Source organism: Lytechinus variegatus, chromosome 13, assembly GCF_018143015.1.
Source record: "Lytechinus variegatus isolate NC3 chromosome 13, Lvar_3.0, whole genome shotgun sequence".
In the NCBI taxonomy this organism is placed as follows: Eukaryota; Metazoa; Echinodermata; class Echinoidea; order Temnopleuroida; family Toxopneustidae; genus Lytechinus; species Lytechinus variegatus.
This window is the reverse complement of record NC_054752.1, coordinates 20,619,639-20,643,354: the sequence shown is the minus strand read 5'-3', so window position 1 is coordinate 20,643,354 and position 23,716 is coordinate 20,619,639. Positions and strand designations below refer to the sequence as shown.

Here is a 23,716-nt window from a genome sequence, read left to right as displayed (position 1 = left end):
AACTAGGAAATGATGAATTCTAATTGCTATGAAAAAAATACAAAGTGAGGGTGTATTTTGCAAGAACAGATCAGATTCCTTGTCATTGCCCTAGTAATCCACCCCCCTTACTTTAATGAGAAAATGTCAAGACATGTACATGAGTAAATGATTTCATATAATAATATAAAATATCGTGGAAACAATCCAGCAAGTTTTGTTGATTAAAATGTAATAATTTGAATTGTGTAAAAAAATAGTCAAACTTCCAAATACTATTTTTCTCAAATAACTACAGGTAGCCTCTTTCGAAGGTAAAAATGTATATCTTCAGTACATGAAGTGTCAATCTGGTGACCTGTACTCCTGGCCTGATGGCGAGGCACAATTCTACCTCTATCTATTTTGTGACATTGACAGAGTCCTCTTCCACACAGTTGTCATTGGGTCACCGATCATCTTGAAGTTCATAAACTTGTAACCTGAATGCAGAGAGAAATATTGCATGTTATTTCTTATTGTCAGGTTTAGTGTACAGTGTAATACTTTTTTTTGCATTTGCCAGTAAGAAGTTTACCATAGAGTTTTTAACCAAAGGAAAAGATTGTAGTTTGCAGTGTTATTCTTGAACATTTATTAGAATAGCTTAGTAGAAATAATACATTTTACTTTCTTGTTCACAACTCTATGTTCAAACAACAGGTGTAAGTTTTTTATTCAATTTGTCCACTAAGTACTTTACAATTGTCCTTTTGGCATGCTGGAACTTACTGTTTTATCCAATGCATTTATTCCAGTGAAGACATGATTATATTTTAATTAATGTCACTTAGAACTACATTACCATGTAACTGAGGTAAAATAAGTTACATGTAGAGTAAACAAATTGAACAAGTTATATGTGTAAGGTATTAATGCATTGTCCATGAATTGCATGCCAACTTTGTGTTGTTTTGTCTTGAAAAACCATACATGTAGCTTAGAAGAACTAAACTAGTACCTTTTCCCTACATCTTTTTCACCCGAGTATTGTATCAAAGGTATCAAAATTATAATCGTGTACATGTATGAATAAAAAAAAAACATTTTACCTGTTCATTGATGCATTTTAGAAGCTTGCCTGTAGATGTTGTATTTCTACACTTGAGTAAGATGAGTTAACTCGCATTAGTGTGTTGATACTAAAAGAATGGCAAGTACATGTAATACTATTCAATATGATCATTACAAGGACATGATGTCCATGTAACGGAGGTATGTACATTTGAAAGTAATACCGTGAAGGAGATATTTTAAAGTAATAAAGATTTGGAGATCATAAGCTAGCACTCTTGTTTTTTTCCGCTTTAGACAGAAACATTTGTTTCCAGAGATAGACGGAAGTGGAACCTTGAGGATTACCTTAGTATTATTTGAAATATAAATTTATCAATAATTTTGTACATTTTTCCTTGTTTGAACTCTAATTTAAATTGCTTTTATTTGCAAAGAATTTGACATGAAAAATGTTTTTAAGTATAATCAATTGATCTTGTGCAAATATTCTAAGGCATGAAGTGGAATTTGGTGTTTAATGGCCATTAATGGACCTTAACTTAGCAATGCTTCAAAGTATACCTCTGTTACTGAGACATGATGTCCATGTAACGGTGGTATGTACATTTGAAAGTAATATCTTGAAGGAGTTATTTTAAAGTAAAAAGAATTGGAGATCATAAGATAGCACTGTTTTGTTTTTTCCATTTAGGCAGAAACGTAAATGTTTCCAGAGGTAGACGGAAGTGGAAACTTGAGGATTATCGTAGTATGATTTTAAATATAATTTGTCAATAATTTTGTACATTTTTCCTTGTTTAAACTCTAATTTAATTTGCTTTTATTTGCAAAGAATTTGACATGCAAAATGTTTTCTTTAGTGTAATCAATTGATCTTGTGCAAATATTCTAAGGCATGAAGTGGAATTTGGTGTGTAATGGCCATTAATGGACATTAACTTAACATTGCTTCTAAGTATACCTCTGTTACTGAGACATGATGTCCATGTAACGGTGGTAACACCAAAAATAGAAGGTTATGCCAGAAAGAGTAGTTTATTTTGTCCAAAGAGAATATTCCATTCTGTTGAGGCATGACTTCTCTCAACTATTTAGTTCTACATGCCATCATAAATTCAATTTTCTAGACTGGTGAGAAAAAAGAACGACACAGAACATGGCACTGGTATACACACAGAGCATCAAGTTCCATTTATTGATGCTAAATCTTTCAAAATATATATGCCATGTTGAAAAGTGTGGAATAAAATGACTAACAATGTTGTTAGCAAAATATTTATCAAGAGTAATGGAGATCAACCCCTTTATTTTGACAGTGGGAGAGCATAGTCTTAGTAAGGATGATAAATGATGTCCATGTAACGGTGGTATTTTGTCAAATCTTATTTCTCAGTTTACTCCAATATGCAGGGTGGTATGAAATGCCTGTAAGTGGATTTAGTTGAAGGATTGTCCCATGAAACATATAAGAAATAAAACATTTCATTTATTACATTTCTATTTTTTGACCCTGATGTCACAATTTTTGCCCCAACCCCATGGAATGACCCTTATATAAACCTAAATACGTATTTAACTTTATGGGCTGTACCCATACCCATTGATCGGTCATGGTTATACACACAGGTGCTTAACGCACGTGGCTTTTGTATACAAACAAACCAACGATACACACAAATGGCTTTTTGTGGTAGATCGCATTCTTTTGTGTTCGTTGACCAAAGTATAGGCCCGGGGTATAGGCCAGCTGTATCTCACCTTGTGGGGGGGGATTGAGAATTTTTCTATAGTGGTTTATTACATAATTGCTGCTTATGGGTAGAGTTATATTGATCTTTCCAGGCGTTTTTTTTGTTCAAGAGTGATATTCTCAAAATTAAAAGGTACGTATAGGGGCCGCTGAGCAGTACGTTTTCAAAGTGGGGAGGGGGGGGGGTGACCATGCTATAAATCACAATCATATGGTAATTTTTACGTTTTTGTACACGATTTTGGGAAAAAAAACGTGGGGCTGGAGCCCCCAGCCCCCCCCCCCCCCCCCCCCCTCCGCGGCCCCTGTACATGGCAGGAAAAAATATTACGAGGAATGGTGTGACCAGTGAGAATTTCTAAAAAAGTGACATCTAGCATTTAGAGCACCGTGACATCCAAATAAAAGTACAACATTGTTTTAGTGCAACGATCACTGCCCTGAGTGTCGATTTGCCCTGCCCTTTTTGATAAAATGAAATATTTATAAATCCATTGCAAAAGAATGTGTTTAATAAAACATCTGAAAGTGCTACAGAGAAACCATCAAACGTGGCAAAATAATGCTATTTAAACATATGAAAATTGTCATTTTTTCGATGTGCTTCATTTTTTTTGCAAAATTCTTGTAACAGTTTCATAACACTTGTTTTAAAGTAATAACAATTTTTCGAATAACAGATTAAAGGCTTTAAAGCTACTGAAATCCTTCAATTTAATTGGATGATAGTTACTTGTAGAATTATCATAGCAAGTCGTTATAAAACGGGACCCTGTATATGCACCCAGGCGCGCCGAATTCTTTTTGACACTCAAATCCATCTCGTCTTCTGAAAGATGGATGGACAGTCCTGACTCTTGTCTAAACTATTTGTTTTCATAAGTTAAGCCTCAATCAGGGAGTAAATAGCGACAGAGCAATTTTCTATATAAAAAATATGCCAAAAATTTACTAAAATTCTGAGCACTTTTGACAAAACACAGTTGACTATTATAATATTCGTGCTGGTTGAAGTATACTAGCAATACTAGGGAGGTTAGTTTGGCAAAAAAAGTTGCAAGCGCTTAGTCTATACTACTAGTACTTGCAGGAGATCGTCGCCTTCCTATAGTCTCGCACCCTGCATTTAGATGTCATGTGGCGAGGGAGCAACCGAACGAGAAAGAAACTTTCGAATTTGAATAACATATAAAAGCCTTGATTTTAGAGCAGTTGACGACATGGAAATAGAATAATGCATTTGTCAATACACACGCGAACACGGCCTATATCTATTTTTTCTCTTTGTGGTCGATTTTTTTTTCGGGGGGGGGGGGGCTTTGGGGACTGAAGCCCCCCCTAAAATCGCGTCTGTATTGTTGTTGATTGATTTTTAATGGCGTTCTCATTAAAAAAGAGAGAGAGAAATATCCGCCGCAAGATTATGTGGTGATAAAAATGACGAAAATTTTTACATGGGAAGGGGACTCGAGGCGGTATACAGATCAGTCACATCATGGACACATCAACACATTTTCCCGGTCGGCTATTCGAAGAGCTATTTTTGGGTACAAGTATGTGTCTTGTAAGGATCCCGGATTGAAATTTGAATACTATATGAGCATATTCTTCTCATTGGTATTATGAGCACAGGAAATACCAGAGGAAATTCAAAAATTAAGTGATCTTGATATTCGCACGTATATGTATTTATACACAATCAATCATTGCAAGCGCAACTTTAGCACAACCCATATTTTGTTTAAATCTTATATACCGATCTAAAAACTATTGAGTTTACAGTTTGAGTTTGTACTGTTTGTACAGAATAACGAACATGATAGACAGTGGCGTAATTACGGGGGGGCATGGGGGGCACGTGCCCCCCCAATCGGCTGACAAAAAAAAGGAGAGAAGAAGAAAAAGAGGGAGAAAGGAAGAGAAACGTAGTGGGAAAGAAGACCTTACTGTTCATTATAATGTTATATTATATCATAATTATGTTATGTTATATTACATAAGAAACATTTTTTTCATAACTTTATAAGACATAATTTGCTCAGGGCCTATGTCTTCATTGTTCCTGGTGCTCGCATTTTCTGTATAATACCGAGAAATATAATCATGCTATACTAAAACCTCCCGTTTGCAAGTCAATATACACCAAACTGCCAAATACATTTCCTCGCACTTCGAGTTTAATATTATTGTTTTATGTACAATAGTATGCTTCTTTTTCATGACTACTTATAGTGATTGCCCCATTTTAAGGTCTTACTATAAAACATTTCCTGTCCGTGCTCACGTTCGCAGTAATGGATTGGTGAAATATGAATTCCTAGAATCAGTCCTTAAAATGTCCCTTTTTCTAATCTGAATATCAAAAATTTTCAGCTCGCGCTTCGCGCTCGCATCATTTGGTTAGTAAACTATGTATGGTCTTCGTGGATTTCTACGAACAAGCCTTAAAAAGCCCCTCTTCAGTTCTGAATTTCCTAAATTTTCAGCTCGCTCTTCGCGCTCGCAAGATTTGATTAGTGAGATGGGTATGTTAATCATGATGCTTTATGTGCATGTTTAGATGCAATCCTAACAAAATAAGCAAGCGCTTATTGACACTCGCATTAGATTACTACGGTGAGATGTGTATAATCTTAATGGATTCCTAGAATATAGTCCTTAAAATCTTTCTATTTGGAGGTCAATATTTACAAAAAATTCAGCTCGCGCTTCGCGCTCGCATTATTTAGCGAGACACGTACGTATCATAATAACAAAAGATTAATTACAATGTCCTTTTTTAGGTCTGAATACAAAAAATTTTAAGCTCGCGCTTCGCGTTCGCATTATTTGACCAGTGAGAGACATTTCCGTTTGATGGCACTGTCCTTAAAATGTCTCTAATAGGTCAGAATACCCAGCAACTGGGCGCGCTTCGCGCGCTCACTTAGTGACTCAAAATTTTTGCTGGTGCCCCCCCCCCAATGCCATGACCCACGGTACGCCACTGATGATAGATGTAACATGAATTGAGCTCAAAGATCGAGAGAGCCAATTAAACAATGTTAGAAGCAAACGTTGAAAAAGAACAATTCGTAATTATGAAAAAGATATTCATATATTTTCTTTACACCCATGTACATTTTATATTTCTGACAAAAATATTCTATTCTCATGCATAACCGGGGAGGGGAAAATGGGTCCGTTAGGACAAAAAAGTGTGGGAAAGGGGCTTTAGTGTACCTAAGCGGGGGGGGGGCAGACTGCCCCCTGACGAGTAAAAACTGATCCCTGACGACCTAAGACAGTGGAGGGTGACTTTTTTTGCTTGCCAATTTTATTCTGCCCTTTACTTGCGGTTGAAGACCTTTTTTCCTCTTTTTTTTTGCTTGGCAAGTTTTTTTTGTGGGTGAATTTGCCCCCCCCGGCCCCCTTGGAAAATCCTAGGTAGGTACTGGAAAGGGGAAGGCAATTTTGATAGTTTTCCCGCGTGGAGCCGCTGGAGCGCGAAGCAAAGTTTGTGTATGAAAGAGAAAAATGTTTCGTTTAGGTTTTAATTATTTTTGGACAAAATAAAGATTTTTTTTAAATTTTTTTTGGGGGGGCGTCCACACCGTGTTTGTCTCTATTCTCCTGCGTGTATTATTTTCCATATATAGTGAGCGCGCCCTAGAATTCTGGTAGGTGTTGAACGCATAGGCGGCGGAAGCGGGGGGTGGGACGTGTCCCCCCCTAAATTTGAGGAGGGGGGACGGTCCCCCCCCCCTAAATTTGTTGTTGATGACTTTTTTTTTTTTTTTTGCTTGTCAATTTATTTTCGTACGTCCCCCTAAAATTTTTGGGAACTTTTTTTTTTGGTTCTCCAAAAATTTTTGGTTGTCCCCTCCTAAATTTTTTGGCTTCCGCCACCAATGGTTGAACGTGGAAAAATGTAGCCAAACGACCTATATTTGTTAACTCTCCTTTTTTGCTTGTCAAAATTGAATTAAAAATAACTCATATCAATAGCAAACCCTCTCTTTTTTACTTGTCATTTTTTCGGGAAAAGAATAACCATGCAGCTATAGGCAAAGTCGTGATCAAAGTTTTACCAGCCCGCGGCGTGGCCTGGTCTGGCCCAGAACGTTATATGATTTCTTGCTCCTCATGCACCGGTCCAATATACTGTTACATAGCTGGCCAGGTGGGCCTGGCGCTGGTCTCTTGCTGATAGCGCCAATAGCCCGAAGTAGCACGCGCCATTCAAACGCGACTAAACATGAGGCTGGCTATACAGTCTTGACCTGAAAGCCGAGCTCCGGGGGGGGGGGGGGGGGGGCTTTGCGGACAGTTAGTGCCCCTGCCTTTTTTAGTCAATATGTGCCCATTGAAAGAGTCTATAGGATTTTTTTTATTTGGAATATCATTTAAACACATACAAATTTAAGTGAGCCAAATAAATGACCAGATATGTTTGACTCGATCCAAACCTGTTTTTTTTTTATTCCTTCTTCCGCTTTTCAAAGTTGAGGCAAGACAAAATTACCATGCATTCTATATAAATTGGGGGTCATGCCTCCTAATACATTCCCCCAATCTGTACGCCAGATTAATGTAATTACTGGATCATTCATGATCTGTGGCGCATCCCCGGGGTGGGGGGGGGGGTGGCACATAGTATATAATGGTATGTGCCGCGGAGGGGACCCCCATTTTTACACTCAAATTTCCGTTCCAAGGCATAACATTTTTGTCTTATTGAGAAAAAGAACAAAGAAATCCGCTCCAAACACTGCCAAAGCTTCGCATATTTTTGTTACGCCGTTCCGGTCGCATTTATCCGCTTATAATAATTTCTTCTTTCCCACTACGTTTCTCCCCTTTCTTCCTCTTTTCTCTTTTCTCCATTTTTTCTTTTTTTTTTGGGGGGGGCAGCCGATGAGGGGGGGGGGGTGTAGTTTCGCCACCGTTCCTGATCTTACAATGGCTGGGGCTATAAATTGAGACTAATGTTTATGAAAACATTTGCGATCATGAAAAATAAGAAAAATCTAGGGACTGGATATTATGACATGCATGCAGGGACATCAGGACTGTCTGTGCCATGCCCATGATTGATAGAATAGAAAAGTAATCAGATTTTGATGAAAATTTTAGCGTTTTGCTACGATTGGGTACCTATAGAGCACACATGACTAATACACAATACAGAACATAATAAATGCATAAATATCTAAAAGGATAGATATTTTCCTAAATTAGCACGGGGGAAATTGATGTAGGATTTTTTTTATTTAAAGGCCTAGGCGATTGCAGGCCAGATCCCCACACTTTGCACCCGGTACCAGCGTAGATTATATAGTAAAGGTAATTAGTGTCCATCCAATGGCAATGCGTCATTTCGGATTATGCTAATAAGCCAGCCCGACGTACGCTGGTCAAACGCGCGCTGTTCAAATGATCGATCGGTTTGTCATATATCCATTCGTACAGCTAAAGTTTACGCACCGTGATTTCGTCTCGACTATAAAATAGTTTCAAATTCAGACACCGATTTGCCACAATTATTGTTACTATAACGAGTCGCCAAATTTTTATTAGTGGATTGATTGTTGAATAATTTGATTACCGTAGTGTAACTGTGTTACCTGAACAAGTACAACTTACAAGTTCTACGACTACGCTCGGGATCGCGAGGCCGAGGCCCAGGTGTATCGTCTTGGCTCTAACTAAGCCTCTAGACAATTTGTTTGTAAACAATGGAACAAGACCGTTCAGCCAAGGCCACCAGCACGTGGAGGCTCGGGAAATCAGGCGGGGCCGGGGGGTCGTCGTCTGACTGCAACTCCAGCGCCGGTTCATCAGGGAGTGAAGGCACTGATGGTGTTTTTGTTTTTGTCAATGGAAGAAGAGCTCAGTCGAAGCGGACGGGGAAGGTGTTTGGACAGCTCACAGGGATCAAGAGGAACTCTGATGTCTTTGAGGTAAGTCGGAGAGGGACTCAATAAAATTCTCAGGTCTGGACAGACCGATGATTATCCGATGAATTTTTTCTAGGCTAGGGCTAGATCGAGCTCTAAGTCTTACGTTAGGCCTGCACCTTTAAGTTTAATATTTTATTCCTAATTTCATTTAGGCCTATGTAGATCTAGTAGATTGGGCCTAGTTTGGACACTAGAACTATTGAAAGGATGGACTTTTTATCTCACTCCCTCACTCTCTCTGAGTCTCTCTCTTACTCATTCTGATATGAAATTGAAAAGTGATAATTTCATCAGGATTTATAGAATTAGAATGGCCATTTTATTGGAATCTGTATGAAATCCCTTTTTTGTAGTTGTTACCATAAATGCATTTGTTTAAATTAATGTATACATGTACAAGATTAATTGCATTTTACCTATCAATTGATCATTTACCCCTTCCCTTGTTTTTAAGAGGTAATACTAGCAAAATGATATTGGTTGTGAGCTAGTATTTATACTTGAAAAACAAAACAAAAAAGTTTACATGTACATTTAAATTGATATTGTCAATTGAATATAGAATGATTCATTGCAATATTAAAAAAAATGAGGAGCCATATATTTTCTTTAAATCTAAAACAATTTTTTTTTAGTATTAGAAGCTTCTAATCAGCTATGTGTGAAATTTGTCATGTCTGACAGAATTTTCTTAGAGATCATGTCCAACTCAGAAAAATGTTGATTGAAAAAAAATCAAACAAGCACAATAATGAAAGTGTCATCAAAATTGGATGTAAAATAAGAAAGTTATGACATTTCAAAGTTTCGCTTATTTTGAACAAAATAGTTATATGAACGAGCCAGGTAAATCCAAATGAGAAATTTGATGATATCACTCACACACTATTTCTTTTGTTTTTTATTGTTTGTATTGTACAATATTTCAATTTTAATGAATTTGATGATTAGGACCCCCTTGCCTGAAGCACAAAATGTTAAAATAATGGAATTCGATCCATGTGTTCAGAAAGGAATTTCATATTTCGTATGATAAAATACAAAAGAAAAAGTGAGTGAGTGATGTCATCAGTTCCCTCATTTGTATACTGACCGAGATGTGCATATAACTGTTTTGTGAAATGAAGCAAAACTTAAAAATGTCATAACTTTCTTATTTTACATACAATTTTGATGATGAATATTTCAGTGTTATGCTTGATGAAATTTTCTCTTTTTATTCAAATGAAGTTTTGTTGGGGTGGATTTGTCCTTTAATTCTTAATGTTATTTCTCTTTTCTATCACATGGATTGCGAGATGGTCTTCCTACATGTACCAAACAATAAAATTTATGATTTTCGCAGTTTGCCCCCAGTAATATTTTCGTTCTGTCAATATGATTATTATTTGGGACATGTCTGTTTCCATAACAACAATATCAAAGATCATTTCAAAATAATTGATTTGATTACTTCTGTAATCATTGCACCATGAATTATTACATTGTACATGATTTTAGTACCCCAAATGTAATTCAATTGAAATGTCCATTTTTCTTTGCCCCTACCTTTAATTATTTTAATTCATTAATTACCATGTTTGGATTGCTCATGAAATTTCCCTTCCGATGATATATAACTTTTGTAAACTAAACAACCCCAAAGAGAGCTGTCGCATAAAAGTCTAATTATGCGACTGGCAGTGGAATTGCCCACATAGGGAATATGTTTTACTCAGAATAGAATGTTGATAGTCAGAGAGATATGCCTGATCATCCAATTTTCTCTTATTTCAACAGATGAGAACTTCAGATGGAGCATCACTTAAGATGCCAGTCGGTGACCTAGACACAGATTCTTTAGGTGAGGAGTTTGGTGTGGATCTGGACAATCTCGAGGGGAATTTGCAACCTCTTCTCCATTCAACACCATACCTGAAGAAAAGAAGCAACTACCAACAGCGGAAGCGTGTGAAATCATCCAGGAATGCTTCCAAACCTGATAACAAGTATAAAGGTATGAACATCAAAATTGATATTAATTAAACTTCGAGCAGAACTAAATAAATTCATGTAACAAATCAATATTTTAAGTGTGATTAATTCTTTTTTTTTCAATGGGGTCATTTTAATTTAAAGGTATTGTTTAACTTTGTGAGCAGCCGATTTACAAAATTCTCAAACCAAGATGAAACATTTGTACAAGTGCATGTATTAGAACTAATAAACCCTGAAAACAACCGTTATTGAGAATGAAAAGCCAAAACTACAAGGCAAACCTTGATTTTGTAAATGGGCGTCTTATAGACACAGTACACATAAGTGTATGGGATGAAATTAAGATGGTGTTTCCGGTCACTTTATATTTCAATTTTTGAAGCACTAAATAATCATTTCGAACGCAATTTTTTCTGGGCTTCATTTTTGGAACATATCACAGACACAGGTGACAAGTATGACCTTCTAGCTCAGATTTTTTTAAAAGTCAAACCAATGTTGACCAATCACTTTAAATCAGATTATTTCTAGTACTTACTGATGCCCGCCCCCCCCCCCCTTTCTCTCTCTTCATGCTCTTTGCTAAACTCAAAAGAGTCTTGGAGATTCTCGAAAGCTCAAAACCAGCTGCTGTGAGGCCTTACAGTAATTTGTTATTTCATGATTAGCAACATTTTGCCTACATATTTTAATCCTGTTTGCAAATTCATATAAAAACCCAAATCAACGTTTTGAAAAACGAAAAATTTTGTTTGATATTTCTAACATGTTATTTGAATAAGAATTAGCTGATAAAAAATGTGGGAAAGACAAAGGAATTTGCAACAGCAACATGTGTACATGTTAGTGCAATATCCACAAAACGTATTGAGATATCATTATCAGGAAATCTAAATTTCTCTTTTGTTCACTCCACACTTGAAAAAAGGCATTCAAAAGCATGTTATGAGTATGGTTTGATTACAACGGTTGTTGTCTATTCCTAGATCTGGCTTTGTATATTTGCTTGTGTTTGATAGAAAGTATTTAACAAAGAATTGTTAATATTATTCATTTATCTTTAAATTCAGGATGCATTCATACTTACTGATGCCCGCCCCCCCCCCCCTTTCTCTCTCTTCATGCTCTTTGCTAAACTCAAAAGAGTCTTGGAGATTCTCGAAAGCTCAAAACCAGCTGCTTTGAGGCCTTACAGTAATTTGTTATTTCATGATTAGCAACATTTTGCCTACATATTTTAATCCTGTTTGCAAATTCATATAAAAACCCAAATCAACGTTTTGAAAAACGAAAAATTTTGTTTGATATTTCTAACATGTTATTTGAATAAGAATTAGCTGATAAAAAATGTGGGAAAGACAAAGGAATTTGCAACAGCAACATGTGTACATGTTAGTGCAATATCCACAAAACGTATTGAGATATCATTATCAGGAAATCTAAATTTCTCTTTTGTTCACTCCACACTTGAAAAAAGGCATTCAAAAGCATGTTATGAGTATGGTTTGATTACAACGGTTGTTGTCTATTCCTAGATCTGGCTTTGTATATTTGCTTGTGTTTGATAGAAAGTATTTAACAAAGAATTGTTAATATTATTCATTTATCTTTAAATTCAGGATGCATTCAAGTACCCATCTCCTTGATACGAAAGGCACCACCTGGCTATACCCTAGTCACAAGTAACCCTGCAAAAGTCGAGTCTTTTAAATCAGAACTGAGAGCAAACCCACACCATCATATTCCAGTTCTACCTGTGATGGTGCACGATGAACATTGGATGAAGGAAAACGGAGAGGATGCTGAATACTTCTTACTAGGTGGCTACAGCTTGTGGGAGGCAATCGTAGACCTGGCTGACAATGAAAGGTAACCACTTTAGTGTTTATCAGTGTTTATATGTAGAAATATTGTTGCCGACAGTAGGCCTATACTCCAAGAACATAAAGATAAAAGATTTGCATACACTGTGTGTGAAGCTTTACCTCTTTTGAAAGAGCTATGCTTAAAAAAAGGCATAATTACCATGATTTCTCAATTTTAGGCTTCTCACTATAAATTTAATTTTACGTATACTCTTGTACATATTCAGATTTTTTCAGTACTCAACTCTAGCCAGACTAGGATGGTTTTTTCCCCTTTTCTGGGGGGGGGGGGGGTAACACAAGCACCACACAAATTTGCTTAATGGTAGTGTGCGATATAATCTGCAAGGTTGTGGTTAACTCTTCAAAATAAAACAACAATTTATTTTAATGAATTTATTCTGCTTATTTGTGTATTAATCATGCTTTTTGTTTTAATTCACTAAAATAAATTTCTTATGTATTTCATTTTGTTATAAATTTGTTTTGTGCTTTATGCAATAAATGTCAGCATAATTATGCTAAAATCAATTTGTTTCAGTTAATGAAAGTTAGAATAATCATATCTTAATATAAGATGAGATAACTCATTGCATTTACTGTGTACACAAAATCAAGTTTTAGAGCGATTTTGGGTCTACATGCTACAAAATGATGAATAACATCAGAAATTTGGTCTCAAAAGATGCTTGAGTCTTGAAAGTATAAAGTCAGTGTATGCATTCTTTTTAAAGTTAAACCTTTTTTATCTCAATGAATATTGCACTAGGTTTGCTCACTACAACAGATGCATGGTCAACGTTCATGCTGGACTTAGTGAAGTTGAGGCTCTGGAAGTGGGTGCTACTTTTCAGCAACACCAAAGTCTGTTAAGAGATGAAGTTCCAGACCTTGAAGGAAAGGTGAAGATGTGTCGTAGGCTTTTATTCACATTGCACGACTTAGATGAAGATTTGGATGAACCACCGTCTACCGTCAAAGATGACTGGAGGAAGCAGGCTGCTGCTGCTCTTGGTTGCATGTCATCACCATCTGTTGATGTGAGTTATTTTTTTCATGTAGAGAAATTAATTGAAAAATGCAATGTAACAGTAATTAAAATAAAAACCTCTCAGTCTAAAGGTTATCATGTATTAAATGTCGCATAGTTTTTTTTTCTTAATATCATGTAGTTCATGTGACAAATGTGAGGCCGTAATACACAAAGGTGGTTTTGAAAACCCATGTTAGAGTCCATGGTTTATGTAGATTTCCTGTATAATTTACGCTTAATTTAGCACTATCGGGTGCTTGTATAAAAAAATCCAATAGTGATGCACGCTTCAAGTTGACGCCTGTTACCATGTTTACATATGCTATGTTATTCATGAGTCCACTGTTTGAAGAGTGGACTCATTATTCAAAACAGTAGACTCATGCATAAAATATAGCGTGGATAACCATGGCAACAGGAGTAATTTTTTAATGGTAGAATAAGCATAATTCATACAGGAAATCTGCATAAACCATGGACTCAACCGTGGGTTTTCAAAACCACCTTTGTGAATTTGGGTCTTTAAGTATGATTAGTAGACCTAAGTTACATACTTTCTTTACAAGCAAATTAAAACTATGATAATTTGAATATGTGAACAGATTGTCTTATTCTAATTATTGGTATAGTTTTTAAAAATAATAACCAAAGAAGAAAATATCACAACTCACTAAAACAAAATTCCAGCCCTTACCAAACAAGTACATCTTCTTTTTTTAGAGGATATTTAATGCAGTAAATTGTGACATTAATAGAGTTTTCTGCTTCATTTTGGTTACAGGGAAGGAAGCCGCTGGAACCATTATTTCAGCTCGCTCTTTACAGCAGACGCTGTTACTCCAAGTTAACAAGGCTGTTTGCGATTCATTTGGAGAACACAGGGAAACCAATGAAGATATCTGTAAGTTCATGAGGCAATTAGATGATTTCACTTTGTCACTAGAGACTAAAATTTCTGAAAGTACAGTCTTTTATGTTGTAATTAGGAAACTTTTTTTACCTCGGTCAACCTTGGGGGTAATCTAAGGATTTTCTTGTTGATTCAATAATCTCTCGTGAATTCACAATTGATAACACTGTAACGGTTGAAACAGTATACATTATTTCTTTTCTTTGTATGTTTTTTGTCTGTTAGATATTCTTACAGCTGCAAGGAATGACGGAAAGTGAGCGTTTCAACCTCTTGTCGAGACTGGTGGCTGGAGAGCTGCAGCCGAAAGAAATAAAGGGGGAGGCCCTCAAGATAAAGCGTATGGCACTACTCCAGCGAACGATGAAGACACTTACTAAATCAAAAACCTGGGAAGAGTGTGTGGAGCGCTATCCAGTGCACACTCAAAACTCTGCACTAGAGCAGTTTCTTGGTAGGTTAAATGCAATGGTACTTACATCATGTATTCCATGAATAGTTGAAAAATTGTTAATGTTCAGGATCAGTGGCAAAAGTATAATTGGTAAAAGGTAAAATGAATGAAAGTGAGTACATGTAGGGATGCTCCGGGCTGGATATACTCATAAATCAATAGAGTAAAATTCACAGAACAAAATGCTGAAAATTTTGTCAAAATCGGATAACAAATAAAGTTATTGAATTTAAAAGATTTGCATTATTCTGGTGAAACCGTTCGAGGCATGTCTTCATTAATATACATTAGGTCTTAGTGTTAATGATATCCCCACTTATTCTTTTGTATTTTATTATATGAAATTAGGTTCATTCAAAATATTTCTACCAAGAACTAAAACAACAACTGATTAAGTGCATAAGTTATATCTTGCTGCAACTTTTTTCATCATAATGGAATACATCATTTACACATTTATATGAAAACAATTATGATTTCATGTAATAACATGAAAAAAGGAAAGTCAAGTGGGGATGTGAGATCAGCCTACTTATTGAATATTCATGAAGACATGTCGACTCTAGAACTGTTTTACCAGAAGATTGCAAATCTTTAATATTCGTTTTTTGTCATCCAATTTCGATCGAATTTTCAGCATTTTGCTCTGTGAATTTTACTCTTATATCTTCAGCCCGGAGTATCTCTTTAAATAAAGTCACATTGTTGATCCTTAATGTACTTAAACATATAAATGTCTGGCACTTTGTGGTATTCCATTGATGCTTGATGTGATTGCAGTGTCACATTATGTTTTTCTTGTGCTAAGGCCACAGTCATTCAACAGTTAGCTTGGGGTGGGAGGGACTGCGACATAAATGAGGTCATAATAAGCAGATGTTAGCTTTACTTGCTCCGACTTGAAAGAAGGTAGAACTTAATTTAATTTCATGTCACATGCTCATTTCTTGCACTGAGTCAGTATCAATGTATTTTTTCAGGAAAGGACATGAGGAAGTCAATTCCACAAGAATTTGTGAACTACATCCGAGAGGCGGAGGAGACTATGGAAGGAGAGTACACAAGTTTGGAAGAACTACAGACAAGTCCTGTAGTTCTTACTGTAATCGAAGCGGTGAGCAATTGTTTTTTAAATGATCTTGTCCAATAAACACGAAAATTCAGAACAAGTGTAAAGTGCTTCCTGGCTTGCAGTACAAGAATCATTGTCCTGGCCACACCCCCCCCCCCAAAAAAAACACACCCTAAACATTGGATAGGAATTCAGTATTGAACACTTTTTAAGGAATTAAATGATTTGAAACAAATTGATAATTTCGATGACAGTTATGGTGTCTATTCAGTTTTGATTGCAAGATGCATAAACAAAACAATTCTTTTGCAGCCAACCACATACTATTACCCCTCTCCCCTCCGGATATTGTATTTTAATTTTTCTCTTATTTTGCTTTTTCCTATCATAGAAATCAACAAAGGGATTGAAACAGCATGTAAAGAAGGTGAAGGAAGCAACTAGTCAACTGGCAGCATTGACTGAAAACATAACAACCGCTGCTGAGTGGATATCACACATGAAAAGAAGTGGTTTTAAGATAGTTTCAGAATCAGTTGTTGTAAACGATTCAAATGGTAAATAAATCTGATATATTTTTAGAAATATGTTAATGCATACTCATTTTACATACATGTTTTTTTATGAAATCAAAACATTCTGTTGCAGTAATGAAGAATACTATGTCTCTTGTTAGTTATGGTGTATTTGGAATTCTATACTTATGATTATGATAATTATGGAGTAATGAGAAATGCCTACTTGCACAATTTTTCTGTTCAAAGAATTCACAATAAATAATATTTGAAATAAGAGTATCCCATGTGAAACACTGCACTGTTTGATTTAAAAGCCAATGTGTTAAGTTTGCATTTTGGCAAGGCCAAAGCTAAGGCCATGTCTGTGAATATTCCCAATTTTTTTTTTCTTGCAAGTTTCTTATACATGTTGCAATTCAAGGCCTGCTTTTTTGGTCTTAACCGCATTGTCTGCATAATTGTACAAATTATACAAGTACTATTTCTTCCCATACAGCTCGGCATTTGATTGTTGGAGGACAACAGGATGTGCCTGGACTCCCAAAAGTTATACAGGAGAGTTCATGTTACAGAATACTCCTGGAGACTTACACCAAACCACAGGATGAAGTTGCATGTTTCGTCCAAAATACAGGTGAGTTACCACTCTAAAACGAAATATTGGTGCATTTCATTCATGCAATAGACCAAGTTGTCATAGAGGTCTGATGTGAGATATATATATATGTGTGTGTGTGTGAAGTTACACATGTACTACAGCTTTGGCAACTCTTTTATTTGGGGGCGTAGCTTAAATCAAGGTTCCCAAGAGCTATCTACCCTTTGGAAAATTTGGTGATGCTGAAAAAATGTCTCTGCCAGGAAACGAACCCGGGCCACCAGCTTTGAACGCCGGTGCCTTAACAACCCGCTGCTTCCATTCACGAGTGGATACCATGCGCGACCATGGGGTCTCGAAAAGCACCCTAAACACGTAATTTCCATATTCTGAAAATGCACCCCTTAACAAGTATTTGCGTGTGAAACCCTACCCTTAACAAGTATTGGAAACAAAACGATACTCTTGGCAAATATTTCCTGAAATGAACCCCTAAACAAGTACAGGAATGTTTTATAGTACGGGTCCTTCGGTCGTCGGCTTTACCTTATTTGGTTTAGTACGACCCCACCTTCTACACCTCGCGCAAATCGGACTCTAAACACGAAGTGTTGGAGCAAAAAGGACATCTTTTATAAAACATTTTAATTTTGTTTTATCATCCCCGCAAATTCGACCCTAAACACGTAATTTTCCTAGCGAAATAGATACCCTTTTTTCATTATTTTTGTGTTTTTGACACCCTTATCACGTTACGTACGTAACGTGCCTTATCGTGAAAAGGACATCCTTTTAACATGTTTTTTTGGTCACGCATGGTATCCACTCATCAATGTAAGTGCCCCCCCCCCCCCCCCGGGCTTAACCACTAGACCACAGAGACGGGTTAGTGGCTAGGCGACCCTGATCCGATTGACCGTCAGACAGATTTCGAAAAAGGAAATTATAACTGGTATGGGTGTCGAAAATCTGTCTGACGGTCAATCGGATCGGGTCGCCCTAGCCACTAACCCGTCTCTGTGGTCTAGTGGTTAAGGCACTGGCGTTCAAAGCTGGGGGCCCGGGTTCAATACCCAGCAGAGACATTTTTTCGGCATCACCAATTTTTCCAAAGGGTAGATAGCTCTGGGGAACCTTGATTTAAGCTATGCCTACCATTGTTCTCTTCATCCCTTTCTTTCACACTATATATATACATATATATATATATATATATACATATTTATGTACAGTATATATATATTTATTTACTCTTGTAGAAAATTAATATATCCAGTAAATGGGGGCTGAAGCTTGTTTGTTTTAGATTTGTAAAAGAAAGCTGTTATCGCATTGTATTTTTCAAGACATTTTTCTTTGGAAAACAAATTCACAAATAGTTACACCAGGGTCCCGTAACACAAAGGTTAGCGACTGATCGTACGCTTCATTTTCACGACTGATTGTGCATTGTAGTCAATGGAATCAATTGTAGGAAAATGTGCTACGATCATTGCTAAGTTCTGTGTTACATGCCCCAGATTATGAGTCTAAAACATTAGGGACAGTTTTATATCTCCATGTCAGACTAAAAAACACAATTTTGGGTTAAATTTGCAAATACTTTTTTCAGCTTACATCATGTAGGTGCAATTTCTTTGCTTTTATTGATTAAAACCAGTCAATATTATGCTATTTACAATGAGGAAAGTTATGGTATGCATGATAAATAATCGAATATTGATTAGAGATTGGGATACAACCAAATATATTGTAATTTGATTTTGATATCGCATTTCCAGTTATTTTGTTGAGAATACTACTAATTGGAAAATATAAGAATGATGCTTATTTTAAGATTTTTCACAAATTTAAAGAAAAATGTGAATCTAATAATCATGATTAATGAAAATGCATTTTCTTCATTGCTTTGCAGGTACTTTTGACGATGAAGCAAGATCAATGGAGAGAGTATCGAGGAGGCTCTGTTGGTTCCTTGGAGACTCAAGTCGTGAAGAATCCCTTCCTTCAAATTATAGTTCAGATGACTATGAATTTATAGAGTAATTATAACTACCAGGTAGTCAGGGTTGAATTTTCGCTTGGCATGCATGCTCATTGTTTTGAAAGTTAACATGATTTTACAGACATTTGACCATTGATTCTTTAAACCATGAAAAACATAATTAGCCTCAAAATTAGTGTAGAATCCAAGGTTTTTGAAAAGCTTCTGTCCTTACTTTTGATAGTGGTCAATTTCATTTTCAGGCACCAGTCTTATGAAGAGACATCATAGCAACCAGTTTAGATGCTCAGGAATGCTATTTAGGGGACAATGACATGAATATCTTGTAGCATACACGTGAGATAAATTTATTTATATATTTCTATCTTGCAGCGTACCCATGAGATAAATTTATATCTTGTAGCATACCCATGAGATAAATTTATATCTTGTAGCATACCCATGAGATAAATTTATATCTTGTAGCATACCCATGAGATAAATTTATATCTTGTAGCATACCAATGGGATAAATTTATATCTTGTAGCGTACCCATGAGATAAATTTATATCTTGTAGCATACCCATGAGATAAATTTATATCTTGTAGCATACCCATGAGATAAATTTATATCTTGTAGCGTACCCATGAGATAAATTTATATCTTGTAGCGTACCCAGGAGATAAATTTATATCTTGTAGCATACCTTGAGATAAATTTATATCTTGTAGCATACCCATGAGATAAATTTATATCTTGTAGCATCCCATGAGATAAATTTATATCTTGTAGCGTACCCATGAGATAAATTTATATCTTGTAGCATACCTTGAGATAAATTTATATCTTGTAGCATACCCATGAGATAAATTTATATCTTGTAGCATACCAATGGGATAAATTTATATCTTGTAGCATACCCATGAGATAAATTTATATCTTGTAGTGTACCCATGAGATAAATTTATATCTTGTAGCATACCTTGAGATAAATTTATATCTTGTAGCATACCCATGAGATAAATTTATATCTTGTAGCATACCAATGGGATAAATTTATATCTTGTAGCATACCCATGAGATAAATTTATATCTTGTAGCGTACCCATGAGATAAATTTATATCTTGTAGCATACACATGGGATAAATTTATATCTTGTAGCATACCCATGGGATAAATTTATATCTTGTAGCATACCAATGAGATAAATTTATATCTTGTAGCATACCAGTGAGATGAATTTATACTTTGTAGCGTACCAATGGGATAAATTTATATCTTGCAGCGTACTAATGAGATAAATTTATATCTTGTAGCGTACCCATGAGATAAATTTATATCTTGTAGCGTACCCAGGAGATAAATTTATATCTTGTAGTGTACCCATGAGATAAATTTATATCTTGTAGCATACCCATGAGATAAATTTATATCTTGTAGCATACCTTGAGATAAATTTATATCTTGTAACATACCAGTGAGATAAATTTATACCTTGTAGCTTACCAATGGGATAAATTTATATCTTGTAGCATACCCATGAGATAAATTTATATCTTGTAGCGTACCCAGGAGATAAATTTATATCTTGTAGCATACCTTGAGATAAATTTATATCTTGTAGCATACCAGTGAGATAAATTTATACCTTGTAGCTTACCAATGGGATAAATTTATATCTTGTAGCATACCCATGAGATAAATTTATATCTTGCAGCGTACACATGGGATAAATTTATATCTTGTAGCACACCCATGAGATAAATTTATATCTTGTAGCATACCCATGAGATAAATTTATATCTTGCAGCGTACCCATGAGATAAATTGATATCTTCCAGCGTACCCATGAGATAAATTTATATCTTGTAGCATACCCATGAGATAAATTTATATCTTGTAGCATATCCATGAGATAAATTTATATCTTGTAGCATAACAATGAGATAAATTTATATCTTGTAGCATACCAGTGAGATGAATTTATACTTTGTAGCGTACCAATGGGATAAATTTATATCTTGCAGCGTACCAATGAGATAAATTTATATCTTGTAGCGTACCCATGAGATAAATTTATATCTTGTAGCGTACACATGGGATAAATTTATATCTTGTAGCATATCCATGAGATGAATTTATATCTTGTAGCATACCAATGAGATAAATTTATATCTTGTAGCATACCAGTGAGATGAATTTATACTTTGTAGCGTACCAATGGGATAAATTTATATCTTGCAGCGTACCAATGAGATAAATTTATATCTTGCAGCGTACCCAGGAGATAAATTTATATCTTGTAGCATACACATGGGATAAATTTATATCTTGTAGCGTACCCAGGAGATAAATTTATATCTTGTAGTGTACCCATGAGATAAATTTATATCTTGTAGCATACCCATGAGATAAATTTATATCTTGTAGCATACCAGTGAGATAAATTTATACCTTGTAGCGTACCAATGGGATAAATTTATATCTTGTAGCATACACATGAGATAAATTTATATCTTGTAGCGTACCCATGGGATAAATTTATATCTTGTAGCATACCCATGAGATAAATTTATATCTTGCAGCGTACCCATGAGATAAATTTATATCTTGTAGCATACACATGGGATAAATTTATATCTTGTAGCGTACCCATGGGATAAATTTATATCTTGTAGCATACCCATGAGATAAATTTATATCTTGCAGCGTACCCATGAGATAAATTTATATCTTGTAGCATACACATGGGATAAATTTATATCTTGTAGCATACCCATGAGATAAATTTATATCTTGTAGCATACCCATGAGATAAATTTATATCTTGTAGCATACACATGGGATAAATTTATATCTTGTAGCATACCCATGGGATAAATTTATACCTTGTAGCGTACCCATGAGATAAATTTACATTTTGTGACTTTTAATAAATTGTATATCACATTAGGAGGAAATACCCCCTCGATAGGGTATTATGTATGTTTAAGAAGAATTGCCATTGGATCATGATTTATTTATTATGTTGTGAATAAATATATTCTATTCTGATCTACTACAGCTGAAGTTTATTGTTTCTCTATTCCCCATTGTGTCGTATGGAGATCGAAGTGAATGTTGAGAGGTGTATGTAGTCTAATGTGAAACATAAGGTTTTGACGTGTGATATTCAGTCGGTGCAGTCGGTGTTTAGAGAATGAAAGGTGCTTGTGAAGACAAAGTTATGAAAGAAAAGTTTCTTGGGATCACAGATCAGGTTTTTAAAGCATGTTAAAGTTAGCAATGAAAATACATTGATGGTTGATTTAACATAAAAATCAAAGAGAATTGAAGTGGCGCATATCTATTTGTGGTAATTAGGTACAAAAATGCCAAGAATTTGATTTCTTTGTTTTGTATCGAAAATGAACAAAAAATTGTTCATTTTGAAAAGATTTACTGTTTAGATCGAATTAGTGATATCAGTAATTCGAATTAGTGATATCAGTAATTCGAATTCGTGATATCACAAAATCACAATATATATCAATACGGCTTGCCATAAGAGCGTTCCCAGAGCAACAAGACCGCTTTACGTGAAGTGGTTTTGAAAATCACTTTCGACTGATCAAACGGGAACGCTAGCAAAGCGACCTTCTAAACAAGTTTCCTGAACCGGTTGCAAGTGAACTAGTTTTAGAAAGTACAATGAGAACGGCCTGCTTCCGGTTCCGGCACACAATACGTACATTAAAAATGACCTATGATTCCTTTGTCAAACTCACCTTTGCAATGCTTATTGGGTGGACTTGAATTGAGGAGAATCAGCTTTGATTATAAAACGCTGAACGCTCTCTCACAGTAAACATAAACATTTTCGTATATATGTTTTATTTGATTTGATAATTTCTTGGTCCGAAAATACCATATCCAAATTATTATTTCATGCATTTTGTACTTATTTTGAATCATTCCATTCTTGTATATTCGTAATTATGTTGCTTTATTTTAATAAAACATAAAATAATTGTGGCACTTCGTAAACCCAATTATGAGTGTAATCGTTATTTATTTTAACCCCAAATATCGAAGAGAATAACAAATATCAAGCAAATATAGGAGTTGAAATATGCTTCTAGCTGAAGGGAATCGATCAGCATTTCCATTTAAGAGTCGGGACTATCCCTTTTTTAAAGTGATCAATCTGTGCGCCTCACTCAATTCATTTTTCTTTCGGCAAGCCCTATTAATTTTGTCGTTGATGATAAAATTAATAATTGTGACCTCCGTCATTTACTAAAATTTGAAATAAAAATGGTTATTTAAAGTATAGTGCTGCCGAAGATTCATAAACTTGGGACTCAAAATAGGACATTGCATTTTCTTATCATAGTTCTACTACCCGAATTCACATCGGACTACTATTAGATGTCGCAGCCATTTCGCGTAACCCCGGTAGGATCAGATCAGTTATCCACACCAGATTTACTTTTAGAAGATATCGCTGAAAGATATTCAAGGAATTCGAAAGATCAGACAGCAGACATGCAGATAATTAGGAAAAATGATATCGCGTGGGTAGATCTTTCCCAA

The 23,716-nt window shown here is 35.4% G+C and overlaps 1 protein-coding gene and 1 long non-coding RNA gene across 2 annotated transcripts; one reads left to right on the top strand and one right to left on the bottom strand.

The window, feature by feature from the left end:
• Positions 1-88: 88 nt before the first annotated feature.
• On the bottom strand, positions 89-2,588 carry LOC121426237. The gene is made up of 2 exons (XR_005971583.1): positions 1,071-2,588; positions 89-461 (listed from the first exon to the last, which is right to left on the bottom strand). It is a non-coding gene; the product is annotated as an uncharacterized LOC121426237 (long non-coding RNA).
• Positions 2,589-7,733: 5,145 nt separating this feature from the next.
• Positions 7,734-19,550, top strand: LOC121425854. Its single transcript, XM_041621934.1, has 10 exons — positions 7,734-8,727; positions 10,507-10,723; positions 12,324-12,573; positions 13,339-13,609; positions 14,384-14,503; positions 14,738-14,966; positions 15,947-16,080; positions 16,430-16,595; positions 17,053-17,190; positions 19,070-19,550. The coding sequence occupies exons 1-10, from the start codon at positions 8,503-8,505 to the stop codon at positions 19,198-19,200; spliced, it is 1,881 nt and encodes a 626-aa protein (XP_041477868.1). The 5' UTR covers positions 7,734-8,502; the 3' UTR covers positions 19,201-19,550.
• The last annotated feature ends 4,166 nt before the right edge of the window (positions 19,551-23,716 follow it).